This window comes from Harmonia axyridis, chromosome 3, assembly GCF_914767665.1.
Source record: "Harmonia axyridis chromosome 3, icHarAxyr1.1, whole genome shotgun sequence".
NCBI classification, from domain to species: Eukaryota; Metazoa; Arthropoda; class Insecta; order Coleoptera; family Coccinellidae; genus Harmonia; species Harmonia axyridis.
This window is the reverse complement of record NC_059503.1, coordinates 60,861,695-60,889,618: the sequence shown is the minus strand read 5'-3', so window position 1 is coordinate 60,889,618 and position 27,924 is coordinate 60,861,695. Positions and strand designations below refer to the sequence as shown.

Here is a 27,924-nt window from a genome sequence, read left to right as displayed (position 1 = left end):
GATCGGGTATTACCTTTAACTGTCAGAATTTATGGAAACAAACGTCAGATGTCACAATATTTGAAATATAACCCGCGTATTTGCATTTTAGTGGTTTCTATCAGGTGTAGTTGTGTTACATTTTCTTCACATTTTCCCGTCGTACGCGAACACTTGCGCACTAAGGGCCTTTCACCCATCGATTTATTTATTTCAAGGTAGAAAATAAATCGGAGGAGAACGTGCCCGATCTAAAGCCGAACCCCTAATAGTGTATTTAATGTAGGTTTTTTCTTATCAGAGAGTATTTCCTGTGCGGTTGACGATCTTCAATTCCATCGAATTCATTCAGTTTATACGAATAAATCATGAACGCTAGACACGGTGAGTTCAAATGATATAGAATGTTTATTAAATACCACCGTAATGTGAAGCTATATTGCTTATATTGGATCGCAGATCCACTCATTTTTGTTGCTGAAGAGAAGTTTCTTGATCTTTTCCTTTTTTAAGAAATATTCAGTACTTAGTTAGGGAAGTTTTTCAATAACGAGGAATCTCTAAAAATATTTAATTGATATTACCGGGTGTCTCAAATTTTTTTTGGTCTCATTATATTTTATATTTTTTTCAGAAAAATTAATTGCTCAGGTGAAGAAGGAAGTCAAGCAGGTTATGGAAGAAAGTGTTACGAGAAAATTTGTGCATGAAGAGTCTGGATCTGTAACATCTCTGTGTGCTGCTGTGGAGGCATGTCTTTCCCAAGGTAATTTTCCTTTTAATTATTGGCGCGAATTTCAAATTTATGCATCATGCGATTCGCATATTGCCGGAATTATCTATCATTTATAGGTACTCAGGAGTAGGTAAATTGGTCATCTGATATTAAGTTGAATCATTTTAGCAATCCATCTCAAATGTGTTACTTATAGGGCGGTTCACATTGAAGGCCTGTATTTTCAAGGTTTATAACTTTTGTTAGGAGAGCCATTTTGTATAATATTCCATGTATCCTCAAGTTTTCTCTGAAATAAGATGTAAGCTTCATCTGAGAAATTAATAAAAAAAATCAAATTTTCGACAGGAAAGTGGTTTTTCTCTATATAACATTTTTTCGGATTCTATAGAAAAAAAATAGTACCTTGATGGTCTTAGATACAAGATTTAATAACTTTCAAGAGGATATAATCAAGTTCAAAGATCCCATAGACCTTACATGAGAAATTTATTTTTTTAGGTTTTACGTAATTGCAAGCTGCCATTTACATAATTCATAGTTATTCGCTGTTTTAAAGGCTTTAGCAAGCATTGAAGTATTTTTTTCAAATTTATTCACACTTACTTCTGTTTATTTACATGAATGACCTCTTTTATTTTGGACTCACTATCCATCGGTTCTCACGACGTCTTGAAGTCTTTCTTTGGTACTTGAGCATGCATCTGATATTTCCACCGTGCAGAGTCTTCCAAAGGCTCCTTACTTTCAACTCGGTCAAGTTGGTACTTCGTTCTTCGAATACTATGTTTTTGATTCTACGCCAGCGGTAGTAATCACAAGAATTTGATTCTGGGGATCTCAGGATCCCAGCCAATACCTGTGACCTTTTCATCCAATACCTCCCTCAATAACTCCTTGAAGATACTGGAACTAGGAGCAGGCACATCATCCTACATGGACCAGTATATGTCAGGATTACCTAATACTGATCACTATGATACCTCTTTGATCTATTCTCTTGGACTCAATTGTAATTCGAGGATTAGTACCTGCTGGGTAGAGTGAGGCTCACCTTAACGGCATACTTATTGTAATGACTTTATTTACGATGAATGAAACTAGGTAGAATCAATGAAATCAGTTCAACAAGCTCAGCGTTTTGTAGTGTCTATATTTAAATGAATACACTCAAATTACGAGTGACAAGATGGAAAAGAGAATTTTATAAGGGAACAGTTGGCGTTACATGTACTCAAAATAATATTTAATATATTTCAACACCCCCACTCATCGAACATAGGTAATATTTACAGTAATCAAAATGAAAAAAAAACACAAATCATACAACTGAACTGAACCTAGTTTTTCCACAAACATTTTATGTTTGACATTGCTTAGACTTTTCATCAAAATGCCTGCCGTCATATCAGATGACGCCAAATATTCTAATTTGATAACTTTATTAGCCACCGTTTCTTGAATACAATTGTACCTAACATCTATATGTTTGGAGCGAGAATGAAATACAGGATTCAATGATAATTTTGGAGCAGATTGATTGTCAATGAGTAATTCAAATGAAAACAGACGTTCATTCAATTCGTTATACAAATTCCTCAAATCTTTGGCAGCTTCAGTCATCACCATATATTCGGCTTCAGTGCTGCTGAGTGCAGTACTCTTTTGTTTGAAACTTTCCCAGGAAATGCTAGCTTTTCCGATAGCTCAAATACAAAGCCTGTAAAAGATTTCCAATCCAGATTATTAGATGCCAAATCTGCGTCTGAATAGCCTTCTAGGTTACAGCCATCTCAGTCAACGATGATTCCATGTCTTGGCACATCCACCAATTCCCAAGTATCGTTTTCTTCGAATGACTGCATTTCTTCTATCATAGCTTGGTTCATTTGTGATTATTTGGTCTTCCTAGGGCTTCTTTGATGCTTAATGGTATATCGTCTATATCAGTTTCACCCTTGCAAACGTAGGTAACGTAATCTTCCAATCTCTTGTTTGGTATTCTGACTCTCTCAGATCTATGAGTGATATTTGATTCTTCATCATCCGAGTCCGAGGTAATCACTGATTCTTCTTGATCGTCTGTGAATTGGTATCATCTTGCTTCTCTTACAAGCTGAAGTTTTGATCTAATGAAATTTCTTTACTTTCCTTTTCATGTATAATCACATAACAATGTTATGATTCTCCTGACAGTAGGATCATATAATCTATATCCTTTAATGTTATCTCCAAATTCAACACCAGTTAGATTTGGATTCTTATCCCATTACAGTCGATTAGCTTCTGAACATGAACAACCATACACTCACTGCCGTCCAAAAATGGTCATTGATACAAATCATAGATAGAAAAACTGTCCTCTATGTAGTTAACCCAACATGGGAATTTAACATGAACATAAGCATGAAACTTTAATAATAATAATTTCAACAATTCTCACTAAAAACCTCTATTGACATCTCCGCCGAAGACGTAGAAGAAGCTTTCTAGGACGCCAACCTTTCCTCACGTGATCAGCCTAATAGTGTCAGTCGGCTCACCAAGGGTTTGGTATTTGACCGCCGAATATCCAGATTTGTGAAACGCTGTTCTACCCTAATGGAGTATGGGATAGGGCTGAAGCAATTCGTTTTTGGTGGTAGAGCCATGCTGCAGGTTGCCTAGAAAGCGCGAGGCATCTACTTAACCATGAGCTCCCCCGTTCCGTGGATTTTTCCATAGCTATGATTATCACCACAAGGAGACGCCTCTCGACTAAAGGGTCTTGCGATCTTTGCTAACTAGCACGACTAACTCAAATCCCAAGTCCTCACAGCATATGATTCACCTTAGTTCGAGCTGGGAAATTGTAAGAGGGAAGTTTTTTGAAGGGATTTTTAGTGATATTGACCGTGAACAGTGGTGTTGAGCGGAGTGTTAACATACTTTTTATTAACCCGGTTTCCTTAGATCGAGGTCATAGTTACTCCTTGAATATTGTACCAAGAATTACAATCTAGGTCCTAAACTGCCCCCATTCTCCCGCATACTGACAGCCAAATGTTGGCATCTTCTTGCATCCTTCTCGTCCCCCTGTATCTCGTACTGCTAGACCTGTCTATAATTTCCACCTACTTTAATTGGAGATCTATTAGTTATTTAATGAGTCGAGAGCATCACATTTTCAATTGATTCACGGAAAACCAGTTTCCGTTGGACCTAGAGCTTAAGAGATGTTTTATTTCTTCATGAATGTGTCAAAGGCATGCCATTTTCAATTGAGAATATTCCATGGCGAAAAACCAGTTAAATTTCTAGGAACCACGATGTATTTTGTGGGCGATACGGCCAAAGCTTTTTATTGGACAAGGGATGGTACTTAGTATTTCCTCCGATACCGGGGAGATGCTGAGGATGTGGTCAAGATGGAAGGGGAAAAATTAGAATGGGCAGTCAAGAATCAACAGTCGAGAGTAAGCACTGTAGGGAATCTATCGATTCCTTCGAAAATATTTCAAGTCCGAGAACTGAAGGATTTGCTGTACAAACTTAGGATTATCGAAGCTGCGGATCCCCTAAGGGATCCGTAGAAAGGGTTTCCTAACGGTCGAATGGAAAACAGCCTGAATGCCCATAAAACTCGGCATTTGGGGGCATTCAATTGAGTTCAGACCAGTCTACGAGAAAGAAACTACATCTACAACATATGTTCAACACTTGCACCGACAACGAGAAGATTAAAGATTTTCACATCTGTTCCCGAGACCGTCCCTGGCCGTGAACTACTTTAGTCACAGTATGAGGACCACAACCCACAGCACGTTAAGACGAATTCCATATTCGATAAAGACTTACAGTTAGACGAGCCGCGAACTAAAAATTAGACGAATCGCGAATTAAGTACGAGACGACCGAATTAAAAGTGAGATCTCATATCACGTGATATTCGACGTCGGTTTTATTTCTTCAACAACTTGAGAGTGGAGACCTGGAGACGGAATTCAGTACCGTATTGAGATATTATAATTAAGACTGAAACATTTTTTCAATACTGTGTACTGTACTATTGTAAAACTATGTAAATAGATCTGTTTATAATTATGAAGTGTTTAATTAGTAAAATCTCTAACAAAGCCAACCAGAAGAACACGATTGGCCATGTTATCGAATCATACCCCTAGGCAATCGACAAACCAAGCCTACATATAAGGTAGAAGATTGAATGAAACTGAAATGAAATTTTTTGTCTACTAATCATAACTGATTTATTAATGACCCTCCTTTCGTGTTTTACTCAATTATCGGTAACTTAATTGTGTACGGAGTATTTATACCAAAAACTCAAAAAATTTAATTTAATAACCATCTTTGTTCCCGTGATAGGTATCCGGGCGACTTTTTTTCTGTTCTCACCACTTGAAGCGACTGTTTTCAGAATATATTAGCGACACGTGTCATACATAAAAATGTATTTGAAAAATATTCCGTTATTCGTTGACATGACTTTTATGAATTTGTGTGTATGTAAAATCATTGAAACTGAAATTTTCCCAGGTTTGAAGCGACGTGCACTAGGCCTATTCAAAACTTCCTCGACCACCGCGCTCCTACATAAGATAGCCAAGAATTGCCAACATGCCGCCATAATCTCCAAGAAAGTGCAAGACATAGAGAACCTCGATCCCAACAGAAGGTCATCGAGCAGTAGTGACAGCCTTACGAAACCCCTATTCCAGAAGAGTCAGACAGTCACATCACCTCCCACACCCGCCTTACCGAAGTACCTTTGGATCCGTCTTGCCCTGTTCGACAAGCAGTTGACCAGGATCATAGACTTCTTGGTGTCGAACGCGAACAGCTTCTACGATAAGGACGCTCTCGTTGTCGACCCTCACTATGGTAGTACCCTTAGTTCCCTTCTTCTGGGGCCCTGTGCTTTAGATTATTCTAGAACGAAAACAGCGGACCATTTTTGGACAGATCCACCTGCCGATGAACTGGTGAGTCTCTTGGTTTTCCCAAACCATTGTATAAATATTAAATCGAATTCATCGCGATGGCCTATTAAAGAGGTTTATGAAAAACTAATCGTGATGTTGTACTGAAAATTCGCATATCGGGGTTTGAGACAATGATCTATCTCCATAAAATACGAGGCGTGTATTTAAAGTAAGGTCTCCATTTATTTTTTTCACATTAATAGCATATTATTCAACGAGCGGTAATGTAGGTCATAACTCACGCAGATGAAGTTTGCAGCACGAGCCGCAGGCGAGTGCTGTAATTCATCAAGTGAGTTATGACCATTACCGCAAGTTGAATACTATACTTTATCTACGACTTCATCAATAAATACTAAGAAAAAGAAGGAACGGTAAATAAACATATGAGCTCGATCCGGTACAAGAGAGATGGAAACTTAGTGTCACCAATCACAATCGAACTAGTTTCGGCTAGCTCGAATCCAGTACAGGGTACTACAACTTTATTGAAAAACCTTAATAGTTGCTTATAAAAATGCATTAAAATATACCAAAAAACATGCCCTGTAAACGATGACTTAATGATCTTACTGCTACAACAATCTTGAAAATGTTTTCAAACTCCTTTATAATTTTTTGGTCAAGTAATTCTGTATGGTAACATTAGCTGTTTGTCTTTTGGAAATATATATCTATATAATATTTCATCCTCACCATCTATTTATTTATTTATTTATTTCGAATTAACGTGTCTCGACATCGAGGTCATTGACACGAGGTACAGTACACATTAACTTATTCTAAATATAAATCTAAGTATTAGAAGCTTAAAGAACTAAAATTTGAGAATATACAAGTTCATATATTATTGTAAAGTTGACATTCTTTGAGGAATTTAAGAGCTAATTCAATTTGTTTTTGAGAATTGAGGATATTTCCAAGATTCTCTCTCAGCCCAAGTCGACGTCGGTCATTTCCGTAATATGGGCAGATGGATAGTAGGTGTTCAACAGTTAGACGAGTATTGTGACAGTGTTCGCATTTGGGTTGATTTTCTGAAGACATCAGATAGCTGTGGGTTAGCTTGGTGTGACCTATTCGAAGTCTTCTTCCTACGGTTTTGTCTTTTCTGCCCAAACTAATTTGTGGTGAATTATGTATTTTGGGTTGTATCGTATGCAGTCCAGTGCTAGCTCCTTCCCATTGGAATTGCCATTCCTGTAAGGATCTCAGCTTTATGGCATTTTTGAGGTCTGTATGAAGTTGGATTTGGGTCACAGGAAGTTCGGAAGTTCGTGCTTGATTTGCGGCCTGATCTGCAGCTTCGTTTCCTGTTATACCAATATGTGATGGGATCCAGATTATAGTGGTGGAAATATTCTCCTTCGCTTTAAGGGTATGGCATCGTTCTAGAATTTGCTGTACCAGAGTGTTCTTCGAGTAAATGTTGTCTATGGATTCAATTGAAGATAAAGAGTCTGTGAGTATTGCGAGCTTTTGACCTGGGATAAAAGAACTGCAAAGAGATTTATAAATTGCAAAGAGTTCACCAGTGTGGATGCTGCAGATGGATGGGAGTTTGTAGGACACTGGGGCATTCGGTTTATTGATGATCGAGCATGCTATTCCCTGCTCATCTTTGGAGGCGTCGGTGTATAGTTCTTCGTCAAACTTTTCATGCCCAAGTAGTTCAAATAAGTGTTGCTTAAGAATTGTTCCCAAAGTTTCTAGTTTGATGTGTCTATGCAGAGAGGTATTTAGCCTTGGGTGGTGTCTAGACCATGGGGTGTGTTTCGGGAACGTAATGGGGGATGTCAAGGAAACATCTATAGGCCTCAAGTTTTGCTTTGCGATTTGTGGAATTGAGAGCAAGGTCATGGGTTTCATAGTAGGCGGCTCTTGTGAAGTTTCAAGCAGGTGTCGCACTGGGTGATTCGGAAGAGCAGACACTTTCGAAATGTAAGTAAGGAGAGTTTGTTGTCGGCGAAAGTTGAGCGGAAGTTCTTGTGCTTCAACGTGTAAACTTATTGATGGGCTGGATCTGAATGCTCCAAGGGAGAGGCGCAGAGCAGTGTTGGGTATGCTGTTGAGCAATTTTAAATTTGATTTGCTAGATGTGGAGTAAAGCATACTGCCGTAGTCAAGTCTTGAACGAATGAGTGATCTGTAGATTTTGAGTAGTATTTCTTCGTCACAGCCCCAGTGATGGTGAGACAATGTTCGTAGAATGTTCATGGTATTCATACAGGAGCCTTTGATTTTCTTGATATGAAGTGACCACGTTAGTTTCTGGTCAAATGTCATTCCGAGATAGTCTAGGTGATCAACGAGTTCTATGGGTGCATCGTATATCGTTAATTGTGGTAGGACTGTAGGGTCTTCTAGTAAACTTGATTAGTTTAGATTTAGAAGGAGAGAAATTGAATCCTATTGTCTTAGCCCATGTGGTGATGCTATTCAGAGCCCGTTGCAAAAGTTTACATGTACTTTTGGTACTTTTGCCCGAGCAGAAGAGAAGCAGGTCATCGGCGTATAAAACGAATTTGATTGGGGCCTCAATAACGGTACAGATATCATCATCCTCACCATCTGAATTAATCGTTTTCAGCAAAACATTCACAATAATTAGATAACAACTTGATTTGAAAACGTCAAAATTATTAAAGTGACATTCCCTCAGACATTCCTCCCCTCAATAACAATAATGGAATGTTCCCTTTCGGCCAATCGAATAGAAGTATAGAAGCACATATTTATATTTTCTTATTTATTATAGTGTGTTATGATATTGAGTTATTAGAACTCACGCTGTTTGTTAATACATACTATTAATTGCTCAAAAGCAGTTGAATAATGAATATATAATTAAATAGGAATAGATAAATAACATTTATCTACTAAGTTTTGTACATTGCTGTAAAGCTTGAAATCTAAGCTGTTTTTCTACGTAATCGCCATTCACTTCGATGAGCTTCCTCATTCGTACGACAGTCGACAAACTTTTGTATCCCCTCCTCGAACCACGATCCCGCCGCCTCGCGCAGAACGAAATGACCGCTTCTTGAACTTCTTCATCGTTCGCAAATTTCATCCCTCCTAGATGTTTTTTAAGAGCAGGAAACATGTGGAAGTCACTAGAGGCACCGTCGGGACTGTAAGGAGGGTGGTCCAACACATCCCAACCAAATTCCGTAATGAGTGACGTTGTTTTGTTGGCCACATGAGGACGCGCGTTGTCGTGATGAAGTCGTACTCCTTTTGTCAGCATCCCTCTTCGTTTATTTTGGATAGCTCTTCGAAGTTTCTTCAGGGTCTCACAGTATCGATCAGCGTTTATTGTTGTTCCACGAGGCATGAAATCGATCAGCAATAAACCCTTTCTGTCGCAAAAGACGGTGGCCATAACCTTGCCTGCCGATTTTTCTTGCTTAAATTTTTTGACTTTTGGCGAATGCGAATTGCTTCGTCTTCTCCCGTGACGATTGAATCAAGAAATTCTTCCCCTTCCTCTTCAAAACTGACGAGAACGTCTTGGGCGCATTGGACACGTTTGACTTTGTGCTCCGAGGTAAGCATTTTCGGGACCCACCTGGCTGACAATTTTCGGTATTGCAGGTTATTCACCAAAATTGAATGAATAGAGTCTCTACTGCACACATCTTGGAGTTTTTCGGCCAACTCATTGAGAGTCAACCTGCGATCTTTCAGCACAAGCGCCTCAACTTTCCGCACTGTTTCGTCCGAGTGTGACGGCCTGCCGCTGCGCTCCTCGTCGTGAACGTTTAGTCGGCCAGCAGAAAATTCCCTACACCATTTTCGAACGTTTTTCACGTCCATACATTTCTCACCATATACTTCTTCCAATTGACGAATAATTTCTATAGGTGGAGTTTTTTTTCAGTGCAAAATCTTAATGACTGAACGTAACTCGCACTTGGGGGGAGCGACAACCGGCACTTCCATTGCAAATGGCTGCTACGTCAAAACTGAGCGTCCTAATGAGCTCCACCAGGTGTCGATTGGTGGAGGAGGGCCTAACGTATACAACAGTGTTGCCGGATTTCATCTAGCGCTACTTGCGGCGATACAATGGCCTTGGAGACCTTACTTTAAATACACGCCTCGTATTTTCAGATCTCTAAAACTTTCGGTTTTACCGGAAACCGACTACTACGGTTCATAAGTTAATGGGATTCTTATGAAAAAAATGGTGGCGACAAGGACTCACATTTTTTTGTATATTTCTGCAGAAAAACTTTTTTTTGGAAAAAAACTTTCTCAGTTTCGATTCTGCAAACACGTAGTAATATAAAACTGTTCATGGTTTGGACCAGAAATGTACAGGGTTTTTATAAGAAGATTATGAACTCTGACAACTCAAATTCATCAAAACTCAAGATTTTCAAATTAGATCCTATATTTTTTATTTTTTTAGTCAATTCTACGTATAAAAAGAGGGAGGGTGTTACTTGAGCAAACCCTATACCTAAAATGAATACTTCAAGCGTTATTGAGGAAGAGCATCAAATGAGGAAAAACTGCAACTGTGTAATGTAATCTGTTGCCTTAATCTCATTACCTTTATATGATCTTCATCAAATAACTGAACTTTGTGAACTTCGGTTTTTTCGTTTGGCAATGCATCCACTAATTAGCCCGTTATTTCTGTAATTCTTCAGGTACAGAGGCACAGGATTTCCAGTGCTCACTCGACTCCTCCTCCAGTCCGTAGACCAATCCTCAACTTCAGACGATCCCTCAACACAAGCTCAGAAGACGCAGGATCCAACAGGAACTCTTCCCAATACTTTGCCAAAGACTACGTTGAATCCTTACATCAGAATTCCAGAGCCACACTGTTATATGGTAAAAACAATGTGAAAGTTCTACCGGCTAACTCTGACGTTACATCTCCGATGTTGGGATATCTCAGTCTGCATCAGACACCGACGGGTTTGATCATAAAATGGACACCGAATCAATTGATGAACGGGTTCACCGATGAGGTGCAAGACAAAAGGTGAGATTTTAGCAAGTACACTGCGCAAAAAAATTTACGCACATTCTGAAAATCTCAATTTTGAAGAAAGTTAACTCTACATTGACTTTATAACGTATTTTTTATGTTCTCTCGGGAAGGTTTTGAACGAAACAAGACACATTAAATGGAAGAAAAATTCAGGATTTCACCGAATCTTATGTGAAAGAAGAGAAATAAACAATTTTCAAAATACTGGAATGCTGATAAGTGATTTAATACTTGGTATTTCCACCCCTTGCGTTAATTACAGCTCGGCAACGACGGTTCATACTCAAAATAAGTGATCTTAAAATGTTCTGATCTAATCCTTCCCAGATTTCTCTGTATTGGATTCCTAAGTCATTAAGAGTAGCTGGATGATTTTATGAACTTCTCAGCCTTCTATTGAGGTTGTCCCAAACCTGCTCAATCGAATTGAGATCTGGACTTCTTGCTGGCCATTCCATTCGAGAGACTTCAACCTCTTCAAGGTACTTCTGAACAATGCGCGCATGATGGGGTCTGGCATTATCGTCCATAAAAATGAAATTTTCACCAATGCATGGGGCAAATGGCACTACATGCTCTTCAAGAATGTTCCTTATATATACCTATCAGCATTCATAGCTCCATTATCAATGACCACTAGGTCTGTGCGAGCAGTCAAAGATATTCCACCCCATACCATAATCGATCCTCCCCCGAAACCAGTAGTATTCAGGAAATTGCACTGAGCATATCTTTCATGTGGACGTCTGTATACAAAAAAAAGTCGATCACAATGGTAGAGACAGAATCTAGACTCATCTGTGAATCCCAATCAGCCTCTTCCCAATGGAAATGCTCTCTCGCAAAATCCAAACGCGCCCTTCGATGGGCTGGGGTAAAAGATGGGCCTCTTTCCGCGACACGAGGCCTTAAATCATATTCTCAGAGGCGATTTCTTATTGTCTGAGTGCTAATTTGCACCCCACGAGTTTGCTCAAGCTGATTTTGAAGGAGGCGAGCGGTTGCAAACCGTTGTCTCAACGAAGAAACTCTCAAATAACGTTCTTGAATGGCAGTTGTTACCCGTGGTTTACCCTGTCTTGGTCTTCGGACATTCATACCTGTCTCCCTGTATCGCTGCAACATTCTGGACACACTTGTATGGGAAACTCCTCGGAAAACTCCAAACCTTTCTGCAATTTTTGTGTATGTCCACCCTTCTTCTCGCAAAACCACCGCTTGGGCACATTCCTCTTGGACCAAATTGCGTGTTTCGCGTTGCATAGCGATCGAGTGTAAAAAATCAAACGAAAGCAAAAACTATTGATCACTAGAATTGATCGAGAACAACTGATTTCAGAATGGAGCCATTAGCCAATACATTCAAAATCTGATAATCTCATCTTTTTTTATTCCTGCTGGGAAAAAACAACTGTATTGAAGAAAAACGTTGAAAGTGGATAACATATGCATGCATAATATTGATAAAAATAATTATCATTGAGAACACCTTCAGTTGTAGAATAAATTTGAGATTTCCATAATGTGCGTTAATTTTTTGGGGAGTGTATTTCCACCGATAATTATTACTGAAATTATGCACATTCAGTTGAATGGGAATCATAAAATCCTGCTCATATTATTTGGATTTTGATTTAATTATAATCAGTTATTCGCCAGACATGGTAATTTTAGGTGCGAATGAATCAGACACACAGATATTGAGTAACAGCAAAAATTGAACGGATAACTAAACAAAATCAGTAACACGGCGCTTGAGCTCAGGCGGATCCACAATAATAACTAACGCGGACAAAATACAAATCATTGACATTGTCAACTTCAACTTAACAATAAGTCGATCAAAATTGGCAACCTAACCATCTATTCCTCTCAAAATTAAATTTCAGAAATTATTAGCCCGGTTCGATTAATTTAAAATCCATATGGAATCAATACAGATTATAATGATTAGAATTATTATTATAAGATGTGAATATTCACCATTGCGAGCACTTCTATAATTGCTTTATTATGGAAACAATAGAGATGACAATAACTAAAATTATTAGATTATTAGAAGAAGAATTATTATAATTTCTGAAATGTAAACTATAAATGTTCATCATTTTCGAGCACTTCGGATTTTATAATTGTTTCCATATGGAATCAATATAGTCAATAATGATTGAAGATATGATTATTAAATTTATAGAAAGTTATACATATAAAGTTTTATAAAAAATTAAATGATAATATTGAAAAAAAATATGGAAAGCTTTTGATTTCTTCGTCAATGAAATACACACTTAATTTGATTTCAAATTCGGATTACGCTCCTCAAAATGGAGTTATCGAGGATTGTAAAACTGGGAATTAGATTAGTGAATTTTGTTTGGTATTATTTTCAGCATATACTGGGACTACGCGCTTCATGTCAAGCTAGATGAAATAGTCTATGTACATTGTCACCAAGACAGTGAGACAGAAGGGACAGTCATCTTGGTGGGGCAAGACGGTGTGCAGCGGCCTCCTATACATTTCCCTAAAGGTGAGTCTATTTCCTTCAATCAGACATCCTGATAATTGAATAATATTTCTTGTAGGAGATCATATGCTAGCTTTTCTGAGTTGTATAGAAACAGGCCTGCTTCCAAGAGGTCGTTTGGATCCTCCTCTGTGGACACAGAGATCTGGGGCGATGAAAAAGCGGAGGAGACCCTTGACCACACTTTCTGAACAAGAGGAAACGAATAAGGATTATGTCTTTAGAATAATCGATAATACAGACAAAGAACTACGTAAGTCGAAACATCGGTTGTCACCAAGAAGATGTGGTACCGTTACATTTGACAATGAATTTAGAGCACGAGATGATGAAGATAATTTTTTTGAGGGGCTGTTGCAACCCTGTCCAAAAAAGCCCTCTTCCAAATTTTCAAACTGTACAATAAGCAAGAATATAAGTGTAAATTTATTTTCTCTAATTCTGTGGTTATTCCGTTCATTCTTCAACATCTTGTAGAACAAAATCGTGCGAGAATATATCAGAAACGCACAGTTTCCATGGTTATATTTTATTATTATATGTTGGCACTCCGAACTTTCCGCCACGGCTTTATCTGTCAATTCATCAATTTGCCTAAAGAAATCAGTTCTGCCAACCAACATTTTTCAATGCAAAAATCACTAAATTATATTTATGGAAATATTTTATTAATTTCAATGAAAATGCAATGAATTAGAGAAAATAATGTATAATACTCGTACAGAAGGCTCATTCTACCACTCGTTCATTCCAAAACTCGCCACTTCGTGGCTCGTTTTTGAATTTTGAACTCGTGGAAGAAAATCAATGCCTTCTGCACTTGTATTATAAATAACTATACTCGACTATGAATTGAAGGACTTTTGAGTTATTCGAAGGGATTTGAGATTCTCAAATTATTGTAGATATCAGAATTCACCTTTCATTACACCTTCTCGGGTATCTGCCCATTGAATTCAGAAAAAAATGTTGAAGGTTAAAAAGAAAACGTGTTTTAATCCTTTCAATTACCCACTATAATGTTTTAATTGACATGCTTGAAAAAATAGTCGCACCAAAATACACTGCGCAAAAAAATTAACGCACATTATGGAAATCCCAAATTCATTCTACAACTGAAGGTGTTCTCAATGATAATTATTTTTATCAGAATTATGCATGCATATGTTATCCACTTTCAACGTTTTTCTTCAATACAGATGTGTTTTCCCATCAGGAATAAAAAAAGATGAGATTATCAGATTTTGAATGTATTGGCTCCATTCTGAAATCAGTTGTTCTCAATTCCAGTGATCAATAGTTTTTCTTTCGTTTGATTTTCTACACTCGATCGCTATGCAACGCGTAACACGCAATTTGACCCAAGAGGAATGTGCCCAAGCGGTAGTTTTGCGAGAAGAAGGGTGGACATACACAAGAATTGCAGAAAGGTTTGGAGTTTCCCATACAAGTGTGTCCAGAATGTTGCAGCGATTCAGGGAGGCAGGTATGAATGTCCGAAGACCAGGACAGGGTAGACCACGGGTAACAACTGCCATTACGTTACTTGAACGTTAGCTCTTACCCCAGCCCATCGAAGGGCGCGTTTGGATTTTGCGAGAGAGCATATCCATTGGGAAGAGGCTGATTGGGAAAGAGTTCTCTTCACAGATGAGTCTAGATTCTGCCTCTACCATTGTGTTCGACGTTCCCTTGTATACAGACGTCCACATGAAAGATATGCTCAGTGTAATGTCCTGAATACTACTAGTTTCGGGGGAGGATCGATTATGGTATGGGGTGGAATATCTTTGACTGCTCGCACAGACCTAGTGGTCGTTGATAATGGAGCTATGAATGCTGATGGGTATATAAGAAACATTCTTGAAGAGCATGTAGTGCCATTTGCCCCATACATTGGTGAAAATTTCATTTTTATGGACGATAATGCCAGACCCCATCGTGCGCGCATCGTTCAGGAGTACCTTGAAGAGGTCTCTCGAATGGAATGGCCAGCAAGAAGTCCAGATCTCAATCCGATTGAGCAGGTTTGGGACAACCTCAATAGAAGGCTGAGAAGTTCAGAAAATCATCCAGCTACTCTTAATGACTTAGGAATGCAACTCAGAGAAATCTGGAAAGGATTAGATCCGAACATTTTAAGATCACTCATTTTGAGTATGAACCGTCGTTGCCGAGCTGTAATTAATGCAAGGGGTGGAAATACCAAGTATTAAATCACTTATCAGCATTCCAGTATTTTGAAAATTGTTTATTTCTCTTCTTCCACATAAGATTCGGTGAAATCCTGAATTTTTCTTCCATTTAATGTGTGTGTTTCGTTCAAAACCTTCCCGAGAGAACATAAAAAATAAGTTATGTGTCAATGTAGAGTTAACTTTCATTAAAATTGAGATTTTCACAATGTGCGTTAATTTTTTTGCGCAGTGTATTACTATGATTGTTCTTGAAAAATGCAGAACGATGACTCAAATTTTTATTGATGAAATTTACTCTCGAAGCTATCTTAAAGTAAATAAAATTTGTATGCGCCATTGGCATCTGCAATTTGCTCAAAGTTCCAAAGATGTTTAGTTTCGTTGCAATGCTGATTTTTATTATTCCTTTCACATTCCAGTTACCTCAAAACGCAACGAATTACTAGACCCTAATACTTCTTTCCCGCCCAAGACCAGAGTACAACTTGCCAGTACCAGCACGACTAGTTCAGATAGTTCCACCAAGAGCTTCAGCATGGACCAAAACGCCCCAGATAGTCCTCCCACAGTCTGTATACAAGCTGTTTGTGATTCCATGAGAAGACAGATTATTTCTAGGGCCTTCTACGGGTGGTTGGCCTATTGCAGACATCTTTCCACGGTCAGAAGGCACCTCAGTGGATTGGTTAACGCTAAGATTGTCTTGGGGAATGAAATAACAGAAGGTAAGCAAGTATAGCGATTTTCTGAAAGCGAAATCCTTCCTGGACACATTGATGAAGAATCCATCGTCTAAATCAATTCTGTCTCTCTGCCCTTTGAAAAAAAAAGTTAATGATAAAAAAAAATGAAAATATAATCAAAATTCTTCTTTTTATATTATCTATATATTTTATTGGTATACCATATCCTTTCTTCTATATGGAATCAATGATTATTGGAATTCTATTTTGTTCGAATACTGGATATTATGTGTATTTTGAAGGTATCACACAACAAAAATGGGCTCAATTATGTCCCGAAGGAGTAGTTGCTGATAGCTCTGAGGTATTCAGACTAACTTACTTTGGAGGTGTTGATCAGGAGTTGAGAAGAGACATATGGCCTTACCTTTTGGGTCACTTCAAATTTGGATCGACAGAACAGCAAAGGAATGAACTGAATGAGGAAACGCGTCAGGCGTGAGTATGAATTTACCATCTAGTAAATAGATCGTGCTGCATACCCACCTAGCCCTTAGATGCTTAGATCTACCTAGATCACATATCTATCTTGCTCATAGATCTACCTTGATGAAGGATCCATTTGTGCTATCGATATATTTAGCTCTGCTTCGATTTACCGTAATATCGGGTGTTTTTTCGAGGTATATAACTTTAAGTTAATTACTGTTCAAGATGGCGACCGATTTAACAGCTGTCAAGTGATTTATTCTCAGTTTGGTTTGGAAATTAATCGTGAATAGACTCACGCCTGAACAACGCTTGCAAATAGTGCAATTATTTCGAAAATAATGGTTCTATGCGGAATACGTATCGCGAACTACGTCCATTTTATCGTCGACAAAATCGTCCATCAGAGCAGTTAATTAGATTAACCATGGAACGTTTTAGCACCACGTTTACTCTTATTGATAACTCGCATCCCCAGAGACGCCGTACGGTGCGTACAGAAGAAGCTATTGCTGCTGTAGAATGTAGCATTGAGGAAGACCCGAATGAGTCTATCCGCCATCGAGCACAGGAATTGGATCTGTGTCCATCCACTGTATGGAAGATTTTGCGGAAGGATCTTGGTTTGCGTGCTTTCAAAATCCAACTCGTGCAAGAATTGAAGCCAAACGATTATCAAGTAAGGCGTAGATTCGTCAAATGGGCCCAAAATGAGATTGCCGTTTTTCATAAGCGAATTTTGTTTAGCGATTTGGAGTGAAGCTAATCCTCAAGTGTATGTCGGAACACCGATACATCCAGAAAAACTGACTGTTTGGTGCGTTTTATGGGCTGGTGGAATCATTGGTCCGTACTTCTTCAAAAACGATGATGGCTAGAACGTTACAGTCAATGGTGATCGGTATAGAGCCATGATTACTAACTTTTTCATCTCTGAATTGAACAACCATGATGTCCAGGAGCTGTGGTTCCTACAAGGCGGCACAACATGTCACACAGCTCGTGCAACAATCGATTTATTGAAAGACACGTTTGGTGACCGCCTAATTTCACGTTTTGGACCTGTGAATTCGCCTCCAAGATCTTGTGATTGAACACTGCTAGAATACTTTCTGTGGGGTTATGTGAAGTCATTGGTCTATGCTATGTAATGCTACAAGATTGCTATGTAATGCTACGGATAAATAAAATTCATGTCAATCGAATAATCCATCGTTGTTATATTGCAATTTAAAGTACTATAGCTCTAAAAAAACACCCTTTTTAATGGAAAAATATGACTTCAGCTGGATTTGGCGAAAAATCCGAAAATTGAATAATTAATGACATTTGAAACGTAAATTTCATAATTTTTCGATGATGTTTGTCGGGGACTATGAAACTTATTGAAATATTATGAATTACATTTCTTCCATTGCTAACACGTTGCGAAACATCACGATAACGATTGCTATGTTGATGCTAACAAGGAAATTAAAATTGTATGGAGATTCATGACAAAAACCATTGCTGATTCAATTCACTGTTTCCAGCTATGAGAATACAATGTCAGAATGGTTAGCAGTTGAAGCTATTGTACGGCAGCGAGACAAGGAAAGTCAAGCCAACGCTATAGCGAAATTGAGTAGCGAGAGTATGAGTGCTGAAGCCGGTCCCCCACCTCAGCTGCACAGAGAGTTGAGTAATGACGTGAGTAGAGATGAAGTTCCTCAAAAAGACGATATCGTTCAATGATTCAACTTTTTTTGTCTAGGTTTTCGAGGACTCAACTGACGACGAGTACGTAGGGGCAACTCCAAAGCATAAAAGAAAACAATCTGATTTGGAACGAACTAAAAAAAATACGATTAAGTACGAAAGTGATGAAGATGTTGAAGAGAAAAAGGATGACGCTCAGGAAAAAGAAGGGCGTAGCGAGTCACAGCAAGCAGATGATGCTGAAGAAGATCTAGAAGCTAGGTATAACGAGATGAACTTGAGGAACAACACAGTAGGTGAGTTTTCGGACCAACATGGACATAATCTAACTGTCGATAGTCTTCCTGCTCGCTGGACTGTGTGTTCTGTGGATTAAAATCTTTCTTGCATAATCAGTATTTAGCGGCTGAATTATAATATTTCCAATATTCAATGTTATCGTTCTTTGAATCCTTATTGCGTGCTTCTTCAACTCAAATGTTTGTTTTTTTTATGCATTTACGAAATCGCCAGCTAAGGTCATGAGACTTTCAAACGTTGTTTATTATTGAGCAATTCATCACAGGAATTTGGACAGAAATAATAAATAATCAACTATGATTCTGCTAACGTTTCGGAACTTTTTGTTCCTTTTTCAAGACTGAAAATAAAGCATATTAATCATAAATAGGAACATTAACATTGGATTTCATACCTCATCATACAATTAATAAAATATATATTTAAAATAGCTCGCCAAAGTTAAATTTTTTATATTATATATGGTTTTATAATTTCTGTTTTTATTACCAAAAATATGGAGTTGTGGGTTGTTGTCCTTATACAGTGACTATCAAGTAGTTCACGGCCAAGGACAATTTAGGGAAATAAAAGAACGGGATAAAAATACGTATTCAATTTATTTCAACCCACTAAAAGAGTTTGAAGAAGATCATAATATGTCTAATCGATTCTTAGGGTCGCTGGACACTTGGGTTGTTGCGGCTCAGTCACAGGTAGTTTTTCGCCGGTCTCGGGACAAATGTTCAAATCTTTACTTTTCTCGATGTCGGTGCAAGTGTTGCACATATGTTGTAGATGTAGTTTCTTTCTTGTAGACTGTTCTGAACTCAATTGAATTATTTGGAACTTGGAACTTCGTTCTCTTTTGCAGTCAGGCTATTAGCCTTTTACTGCTCAGTCTCAATATGATTTACCTCTGGTGAGCTAATTTGGTCTGCTCTAGCAGGTGGCAGTATGCCACTTCAGAAGGTTTGTGTAATTAATTATTACACAATCTCTGTGCCAGTAAGGGTTTGGCTCTAATACACACTTCCTAGGGAAGTGCCATCTTCGGTCTTTTGTGTTTCCTAGGGGCTTTTTCATCATAGTCGCAAGCCTTCCTTATAAGAGGGTTTGCGTGATTTTTCATTTTGTTGAAGGTCTTCACGCTCAGATCTATTAAATGGTCGTCTAAGAATGGTATATGCAGGTCTTTATGTATCCGTACGTTGCTGACAAACCATGGTGCATTTACGGCCCGTCTCAGGATCGTACTCTGCACGACTTGAAGTCCCTGCAGATGCGTCTTTGCGGCGTATCCCCAAGCCGGGCATGCGTAAGACATGACCGGCCGAATGGTGGACTTATAGAGAAGAAGCTTGTTGGAAAGAAACATTTTGCTGCTTTTGCAAAGTAGCGGTTGCAACGCTGCCGCTGCTGTCTTTCCCTTCGTCACAGCCGATGTGACGTGTTGTTTCCAAGTAAGCTTCTTGTCAAGTATCACTCCCAGATACTTGGCCTCGTCTTTCCATTCGATCCTCCTACCGAACATTACGACATGTCCTATGGGATCTTTTTTCTTTCGACTGAAAAGAACGGCTTCGCTCTTCTCAGGGTTTACTTCGATTCTCCATCGAGCAAACCAGGATTGAAGTCTATAGATGGCTTCCTGTAGATATTTCGTTGCCATTTTGGGACACCATGAACTGGCAAGAATGGCGGTGTCGTCAGCGTACAGTGCCATGGAGGTTTTCACCGTTTTTGGCATGTCGGATACATATATTGTGAATAATATTGGAGACAGCAGAGATCCTTGCGGAACTCCGGCTGAAAGAGACCTCTCTGAAGACAATACTCCGTCAACTCTGGCTCTAAACTTGCGAGAATGCAGGTAAGAAGCTAGAAGTTGGACCATGGAGAGTGGAAATCCGGCCGCGAGCAGTTTGTATAGCAATCCTTTGTGCCATACTTTATCAAACGCTTTGGCCACATCCAAGAACACAGCTCCTGTGACTTGTTTGCGGTTATATCCATCCGTGATTTGTTCCACTACTCGGAGCACCTGTTGCACAGTGGAGTGTTGGCTTTGAAAACCGAACTGTTCCAACTGTATAATCTTCTTTTCTTCTGTTATTGTCTTCAGTCTTTTCAGAATGACCGCTTCCGTTATCTTCCCTATGCACGAGAGAAGACTGATAGGACGGTAGTTCTGCGGGAATTTAGCATCTTTGCCGGCCTTGTGGATTGAAACCACGTTGGCTTTCTTCCATTCCTTCGGAAAGTACCTTAGTCGTAGCGTAGCATTGACTATATTCGTCAATGCTACTAAGGCTTTTCGAGGGAGGTTTCGCAACGTCAAGTTAGTGATGCCGTCTGGTCCTGGTGCCGTTTTCACTTTACTCGACATAATAGTGTTCTGGATTTCCTGAACGGTTGCGAAACCAATAGCTTCCGTTGATTCCTTTTTCAGGTCTCTTCTCACTTTGCGGTTGACGCCCTCGATGTGGTCCAAATCCGCATAGTTGTAGGTACAACTGCATTGGCTTTCGAGGTTATCCGCGAAAGCTTCAGCCTTTTCTTCTGGACTATATACCATTCCTTGTAAACCGTGAATCGGTGGGGTTGGTTTTCTATCTGAGCGCAGTGCTTTGGCCATCCGCCAAACACTGTTGTCTTCTGTGGAAAGAGAGATTAATTTCTCTTCCCAACGATCATTCCGGACCTTTCTGAGAGCCTCCTTGACTCTAGCGTTGAGCTGATTGAACACTCGACGGTCCTCAGGGCTGAGTGTGTTCTGAGCTCTACGCCTCGCTCTATGCTTCTCCCTGATAAGCTCCTTGATGTCTTCTGGGATCGAGTTCTTCTGACTAGGCAAAGAAGAAATTCGTGTTGAACCGTCCAATGACGTTTTGATGATTTTCGTGAGGGACTCGACGGCTGAGTCCATGAATTATTTGCCCTGAAATGCCGAGATTTATGGGAATTCAGGCTGTTTTCCATTCGACCTATAGCAAAGCCTTTCTACGGATCCCTTAGGGGTGTGGCTTTGATAATCCTAAGTTTGTACACCGAATTCTTCAGTTCTTGGACTTAGAATATTTTCGAAGGAATCGATAGATTCCCTACAGTGTGAACAATTTGGGATTACATAGTGTAACCGCACAGTTTCGAACGTATTTTAAGTCCATCATCGTCTTGTTTCATCTGTCTTTAGAATCAAATTTATTTTTCTACAACTTTGAACAGTTTTATAATAACTCACAGTTTTTCTTAGAGTTCATACAATTTATTATGTATTTATTATATTGAATAAACTCATATCTATCTATCTATCTATCATCAAATACTAAATATTCTACAAATGCTTTGAAGTATTTGTAAATATTCAGATACAAAAAAGATGATTAGAAAATCAAAAAAGGGTATAAAATATGGTTAAGATGGAGAACACATTTTTGACTGATGATGATGCTCGAGTTCAATTCAACCTAAAAATGTGATGTTTAAGGAAATCAATAACTAACCTTGTAACTAGCTCCCCTATGATATAAGATATAAGAAAAAAAAAAAAAAAAAAAACTAATACGATGTATCAGAATTCAAAACATATTCACACAAAATTTCTCTAGAATGTTGCAAATATTTTCGACATAATCATAAAATATGTGTGTGCTGTCATGGCAATTTTTTATTGGTATATTTTCATTTAGTAGAGATCAATGCAATCAAAAATTTCTCTTTTCATGAATGTTTTTTTCCGCAAAGAATCGGAGTCTCAAGAGGCAAACCACGAAGACCTGAAAGACTTCATACACAACGTGATAGTTACTAATCCCTCGGTCGATATATCTAACTTTGGCTGTGAACAAGAAAGCCCAACAAGGGGCATTACAAGTTTGGAGAGCGTTACCGAGGAGAACACCAGAAATTCATCCTTGGACACCTGCATAGAGACCCACGGGTTAGCTTCTCCAGCCAGGTCAGCTTGCGTTTCACCTGCCAGTTCAAACGGCGGTGTTTACAGCGTGAGTGTTAAATATTGTTTTTAAATGAGACCACCTAAATTTTTGTACTTCTATATATGTAATATTTGCATATTTTACATATTAGTAATCAATTTGACGAAGGTTGTAAAAAGGAAAAATTCAAAGTCCTAACTAAATTATTCAACTAGCAAACAACACATGTTATCCTTGCTTTTTTAATTTTATCGACTTCCGATTTGAAGGACGCTGTGGTTGTTGTAGAATACCAATTGTCCTTTCCAATAATCACCCGTACGTTGATTCAACGTTGTATTGTTGAAATTCACGTTACCAGTTCACCAGTTTCACCGTTGTTATTATGGTTTCAGAATTGCATAAACTAAAATCTAATCATGTTACGATATCACATTGTTGTATGCGCTGTTATCCTTAGTTATTTGCACATTATCAAGCGACGTTATTCCCCATTGTTTCAGAAGTTTTCAACATCTCGAGTAAAACGAAAATTCAAATGGAAAAGAAATGGGTTAGAAATTGTTTCTGGACTATTTGATTCTGAAAACCGGTAGAATTTGTGAAAAATTTTAATTTTGGAAAAACGGGTTTTCCTTAATAATTTTCCATAGTTTTTCCGATGACATATTTGTATAGCTCGTGAAAAATAGTATTATATCGATGGGTCACGTTTCAAACTGCTAAAAGAATCATTCACAAAAATAAGAAAGACGCCTATAATAGCTATTTTTTTTTCAAACTTCCAGGATACAGAAGTTCACAAATGATATTTTTTATATTTATCTGATATGTCCAAACATTCACACATTTACTTGAGCGGTTGTTTACTTTATTATATATACACTTGTAGTGCCTCTTTTCTAGTCCAGCAAAGGCACCCATAACACGCTGAAATGGTCAGTTCACGTACTGAATGTTTAAATTTTGATCAATGTTTAAGCAAATGGTGCAACTGGCCATAAGTCGTTCATTCATTCAAAAAAGGAGCCACCAAGAAGGGAATAGATATTCAAAATTAAATTGCGAAACTGATTTCTCTCAATAAAACGAAAACATGCACATTTATTTCATTTCCTTTTTCGCAAATGAGTTGAGTGTATACTCCTCAAAACTACATCTACAATTAAATACAGAACATAATTTGAAACATGATATAAATTTCAGAGAGGACTATCATATGTCTGCTGTCAATAATTATGATTTTTATAATGTTGTACCTTGATTCATCTGGCAATGATGCCTTCAGAAGTATTATGAACCTCGTTTTTTGTTCACAGCAAGAACTCTTAGAACAATTCGGGTTGAATCTCCACAGGATAGAGAAAGACGTTCAACGCTGCGATAGAAATTATTGGTATTTTTCAGCCGACAATTTGGAGAATTTGGATAAATTGAGGAATATCATGTGCACGTAAGTTTGTGTCAGTCAATATTTCACGATATGAATGAAATAGTAACGTGCGTACATCGAATGCAGTGAAATCTCGACAGATAGAACCTCAAGAATTTTATGCACGGGCAGGAGTTTCGAAATTTCGTTGAAATTCCATATTTTGTGATGAGCAAACACAAATCTTTATGAATAACACAAAGTTATCATTCATGACTGTTAGTAGGTAGTTGGATCGATTGCTATGATCTTTTATTGTTGTATTCTCATATTCTCATACATAATGATCTGTCAAAGATCTTCTAATCATCGAAGATAACAAAAAAAAAATCAGAACGAAATTCAAGATTACATCAAATAATAATAACTATATATCAGACCGCACTCATTAAGTAAACAACAATACACAAAACGAAAAATAAAACAAAATTCACCGATGTGAGAGTACTTTTGATTCGCCATATCACTGTATATAACATTTCTTCCAGATTTCAGATTACATAATAAAATTGCGATTCTCTTGAATTTCACAACAGGTACGTATGGGAGCACTTGGATATAGGCTACGTCCAAGGCATGTGTGATCTGGTTGCCCCCCTCTTGGTCGTGTTCAACGACGAGTCTCTCACCTACGCCTGTTTCTGCCATCTGATGGAGAGGATGGTTGAGAACTTCCCCTGCGGTAACGCCATGGACTCGCACTTCGCGAACATGCGGTCTCTGATCCAGATCTTGGATCCGGAGATGTACGAGCTGATGCACGCTCAAGGGGACTACACCCATCTCTACTTCTGCTACCGCTGGTTCCTCCTCGATTTCAAGAGGGAGCTGCTGTATCCGGACGTGTACGCCTTCTGGGAGACCATATGGGCTGCACAGTACGTGGCGTCGTCGCACTTTGTGCTCTTCCTGGCCTTGGCCCTTCTGGAGACCTACCGTGAAATCATTCTATCTAATGGCATGGATTTCACGGATATAATCAAATTTTTCAACGGTAAGTTAAGGACCCTGTTCGACCAAACTGTTCTACATATTGCGAGTAATTGTGTAATGTAGTGATCTCGAACTCAAACATCTTGTGGTCCTTCAGAAAGACCATCGTTAGAAATGTATGCTGAGTAAGTGGATGGAAAAGATTTGTCTCAAGTTTTTCAGGAAATATTCTTTTACGGTTCCGCACATAGAAGATGGAGATATATTTTACGTAGAGCCATATAAATTCAAGAAATAAAAATCAAAAAATCACTGACGTGAAGACGAGAGTTCGCATGTTATGAAGCTATGACTGTATCAACACAACATTTGTGTGAATCTTGTGATGGTTATTCCATATTTGTAAACATGCAAAATCTAGACCAGATTGGATATATATTCATACGAGGCGTGTATTTAAAGTAAGGTCTCCAAGGCCATTGTATCGCCGCAAGTAGCGCTAATTGAAATCCGGCAACACTGTTGTATACGTCAGGCCCCCCTCCACCAATCAACACCTGGTGGAGCTCATTAGGACGCTCAGTCTTGACGTAGCAGCCATTTGAAATGGAAGTAACGGTTGTCGCTCCCGCCAGATGCGAGTTACATTCAGTCATTAGGTTTTTGCACTAAAAAAAAACTCCACCTATAGAAATTCATCGTCAATTTTGAAGAAGTGTATGGTGATAAATGTATGGACGTGAAAAACGTTCGAAAATGGTGTAGAGAATTTTCTGCTGGCCGACTAAACGTTCACGACGAGGAGCGCTGCGGCAGGCCGTCACACTCGAACGAAACAGTGCGGAAAGTTGAGGCGCTTGTGCTGAAAGATCGCAGGTTGACTCTCAATGAGTTGGCCGAAAAACTCCAAGATGTGTGCAGTAGAGACTCTATTCTTTCAATTTTGGTGAATAACCTGCAATACCGAAAATTGTCAGCCAGGTGGGTCCAGAAAATGATTACGCCGAAGCACAAAGTCAAGCGTGTCCAATGCGCCTAAGACTTTCACACCAGTTTTGAAGAGGAAGGGGAAGAATTTCTTGATTCAATCATCACAGGATATGAAAAATGGACTCTTAAGGAGGAATGAAATTTGCGAACGATGAAGAAGTTCATGAAGCGGTCATTTCGTTCTTGCGCGAGGCGGCGGGATCGTGGTTCGAGGAGGGGATACAAAAGTTTGTCGTACGAATGAGGAAGCTCATCGAAGTGAATGGAGATTACGTAGAAAAATAGCTTAGATTTCAAGCTATACAGCAATGTACAAAACTTAGTAAATAAATGTTATTCAATGTGAAAAAAATAAATGGAGACCTTACTTTAGATACACGCCTCGTATTATAAATATTGGGTATTTGTTTCCCAATATTTTATTGGATTTTCTATGATTTTTGATCATGTGATTAGCTTGAAATTTTGCGCAGAGTTTCAAATTAATATTCCATATACATAATCTCAAGTTCTACGATATTGTGGTCAAGGAAAAATTGGGTTGTTATTTTTCGATATTATTCTCTGATTTGCTATGGTTCTGGTTAAGCGATCAACATGAAAATTTAGTTTTATCATTCTACATCTGAATGCACAAATTTTGGGACCAATTCTTGCTCGAAATGGTATGACATTTCGCAAGAAGCTTTTTCAAGCTGCTAGAGACTTGTAGCAAAGAAGCTTGTTGTAAACATACATTTTTCTGCTTTTGCAATGTAGCGGTTGCCGCCGTTGTCTTTCCCTTCGTTACAGGGTTACAGCTGATGTGATGTTTTGTTTCCAGGTAAGATTCTTGTCAAGTATCACTTCCAGATACTTAACCTCGTTTTTCGATCCTCACAAAATTTCGAATGCCCATATTTTCGGAACAACCAGCTAGATTTCGCCCATTTATAGACTGCGTTAGATCCAAATATACCATGAAAGTTTTTTGCTGATGCGGTTGCAACCTTCTCCAGGGGTTGCTAGTAAAAACAAGCTTCGTGTCCTAGATCATGTAGCCCTTTCCTAAAAAATCGACCTGTCTGAGTGTTTTCACAAATTCTGATTCGTTGTTGAGTTATTGAGGGTGGAAACTTTAAAATGAGACACCCTGTATAATTACGATTCTCCAATCCCCGTTATATTCGTTATTCAATAACAATGTTTTTCTGTTTGTTTCAGAAATGGCAGAAAGGCATAATTCCCAATCCGTTCTCAAGATGGCTAGGGATCTAGTTCTGCAGCTGCAGCAACTGATAGAAAATAAGTGAAAAAATTCAACGGCCTTCCAATAGAGAAAACTAGAGCTGAATCGCTGCATGCATCAATATCACACGTGATCGCGATATAGGAATGTTTTCAAGTGTAGTAAAATTCTCATGTTGATGTACCTGATTAGAAGAGACGAGATATAAGTGATGAAGGAGTAATGTAAAATATTTTCGTATACTTGTACCAATCTCAGCCTCATTCAATCTACATACATACCTTATACGATGGTTCTTCACATAATGGAATTGGTTTTCGTTAAAATCTCTCGGATTCTATTTCTAAATAATGAAGGAGTGCCGAATACGAGTATAGCTTATAAATGGAACAAATATTCAATATACCATAACTATATGCTTTTTTTATTATGCAGTTAAAAAATTGATAACTAATGAATTAGTATTCTATTTAATAGATATACATTCTTCCTATATGTTTTATAATACCACCGTAATATTTGTTCATTACTTCATGTTATAGTCTGAACAAATTCTTCATAAATTTTCTTTTTATCATGATTGGTATGAAGTTCCTTTACGTGGCTAGAGTTATTGGTAAACTGGCAGAAACCGTGAAGTAAGCAAAAAGTTATCCTTAAAGGGACCTTATTTTAATATTCCTCTCTGTTTCCTCCTTTTATACTGGACGTTGGGCTAGGATATAAAAATCAGGATTAAAATTGAGATCTTTTGTTCCCCAAAAACATTTTCGGATTAGCCTCGCTTTGGAAGTTTGGAAGAAGCTAATTTTCAAGCA

At 38.4% G+C, this 27,924-nt stretch overlaps 1 protein-coding gene across 1 annotated transcript; it reads left to right on the top strand.

The window, feature by feature from the left end:
* The first annotated feature begins 48 nt into the window (after positions 1-48).
* Positions 49-27,523, top strand: LOC123675845 (small G protein signaling modulator 1-like). Its single transcript, XM_045611386.1, has 14 exons — positions 49-363; positions 614-745; positions 5,252-5,697; positions 10,359-10,699; positions 13,099-13,238; positions 13,294-13,488; positions 15,853-16,158; positions 16,419-16,614; positions 18,138-18,294; positions 18,359-18,599; positions 22,330-22,589; positions 23,843-23,976; positions 24,492-24,949; positions 27,082-27,523. Exons 1-14 carry the CDS (start codon positions 348-350, stop codon positions 27,168-27,170), a joined length of 3,111 nt encoding a protein of 1,036 aa, XP_045467342.1. The 5' UTR covers positions 49-347; the 3' UTR covers positions 27,171-27,523.
* The last annotated feature ends 401 nt before the right edge of the window (positions 27,524-27,924 follow it).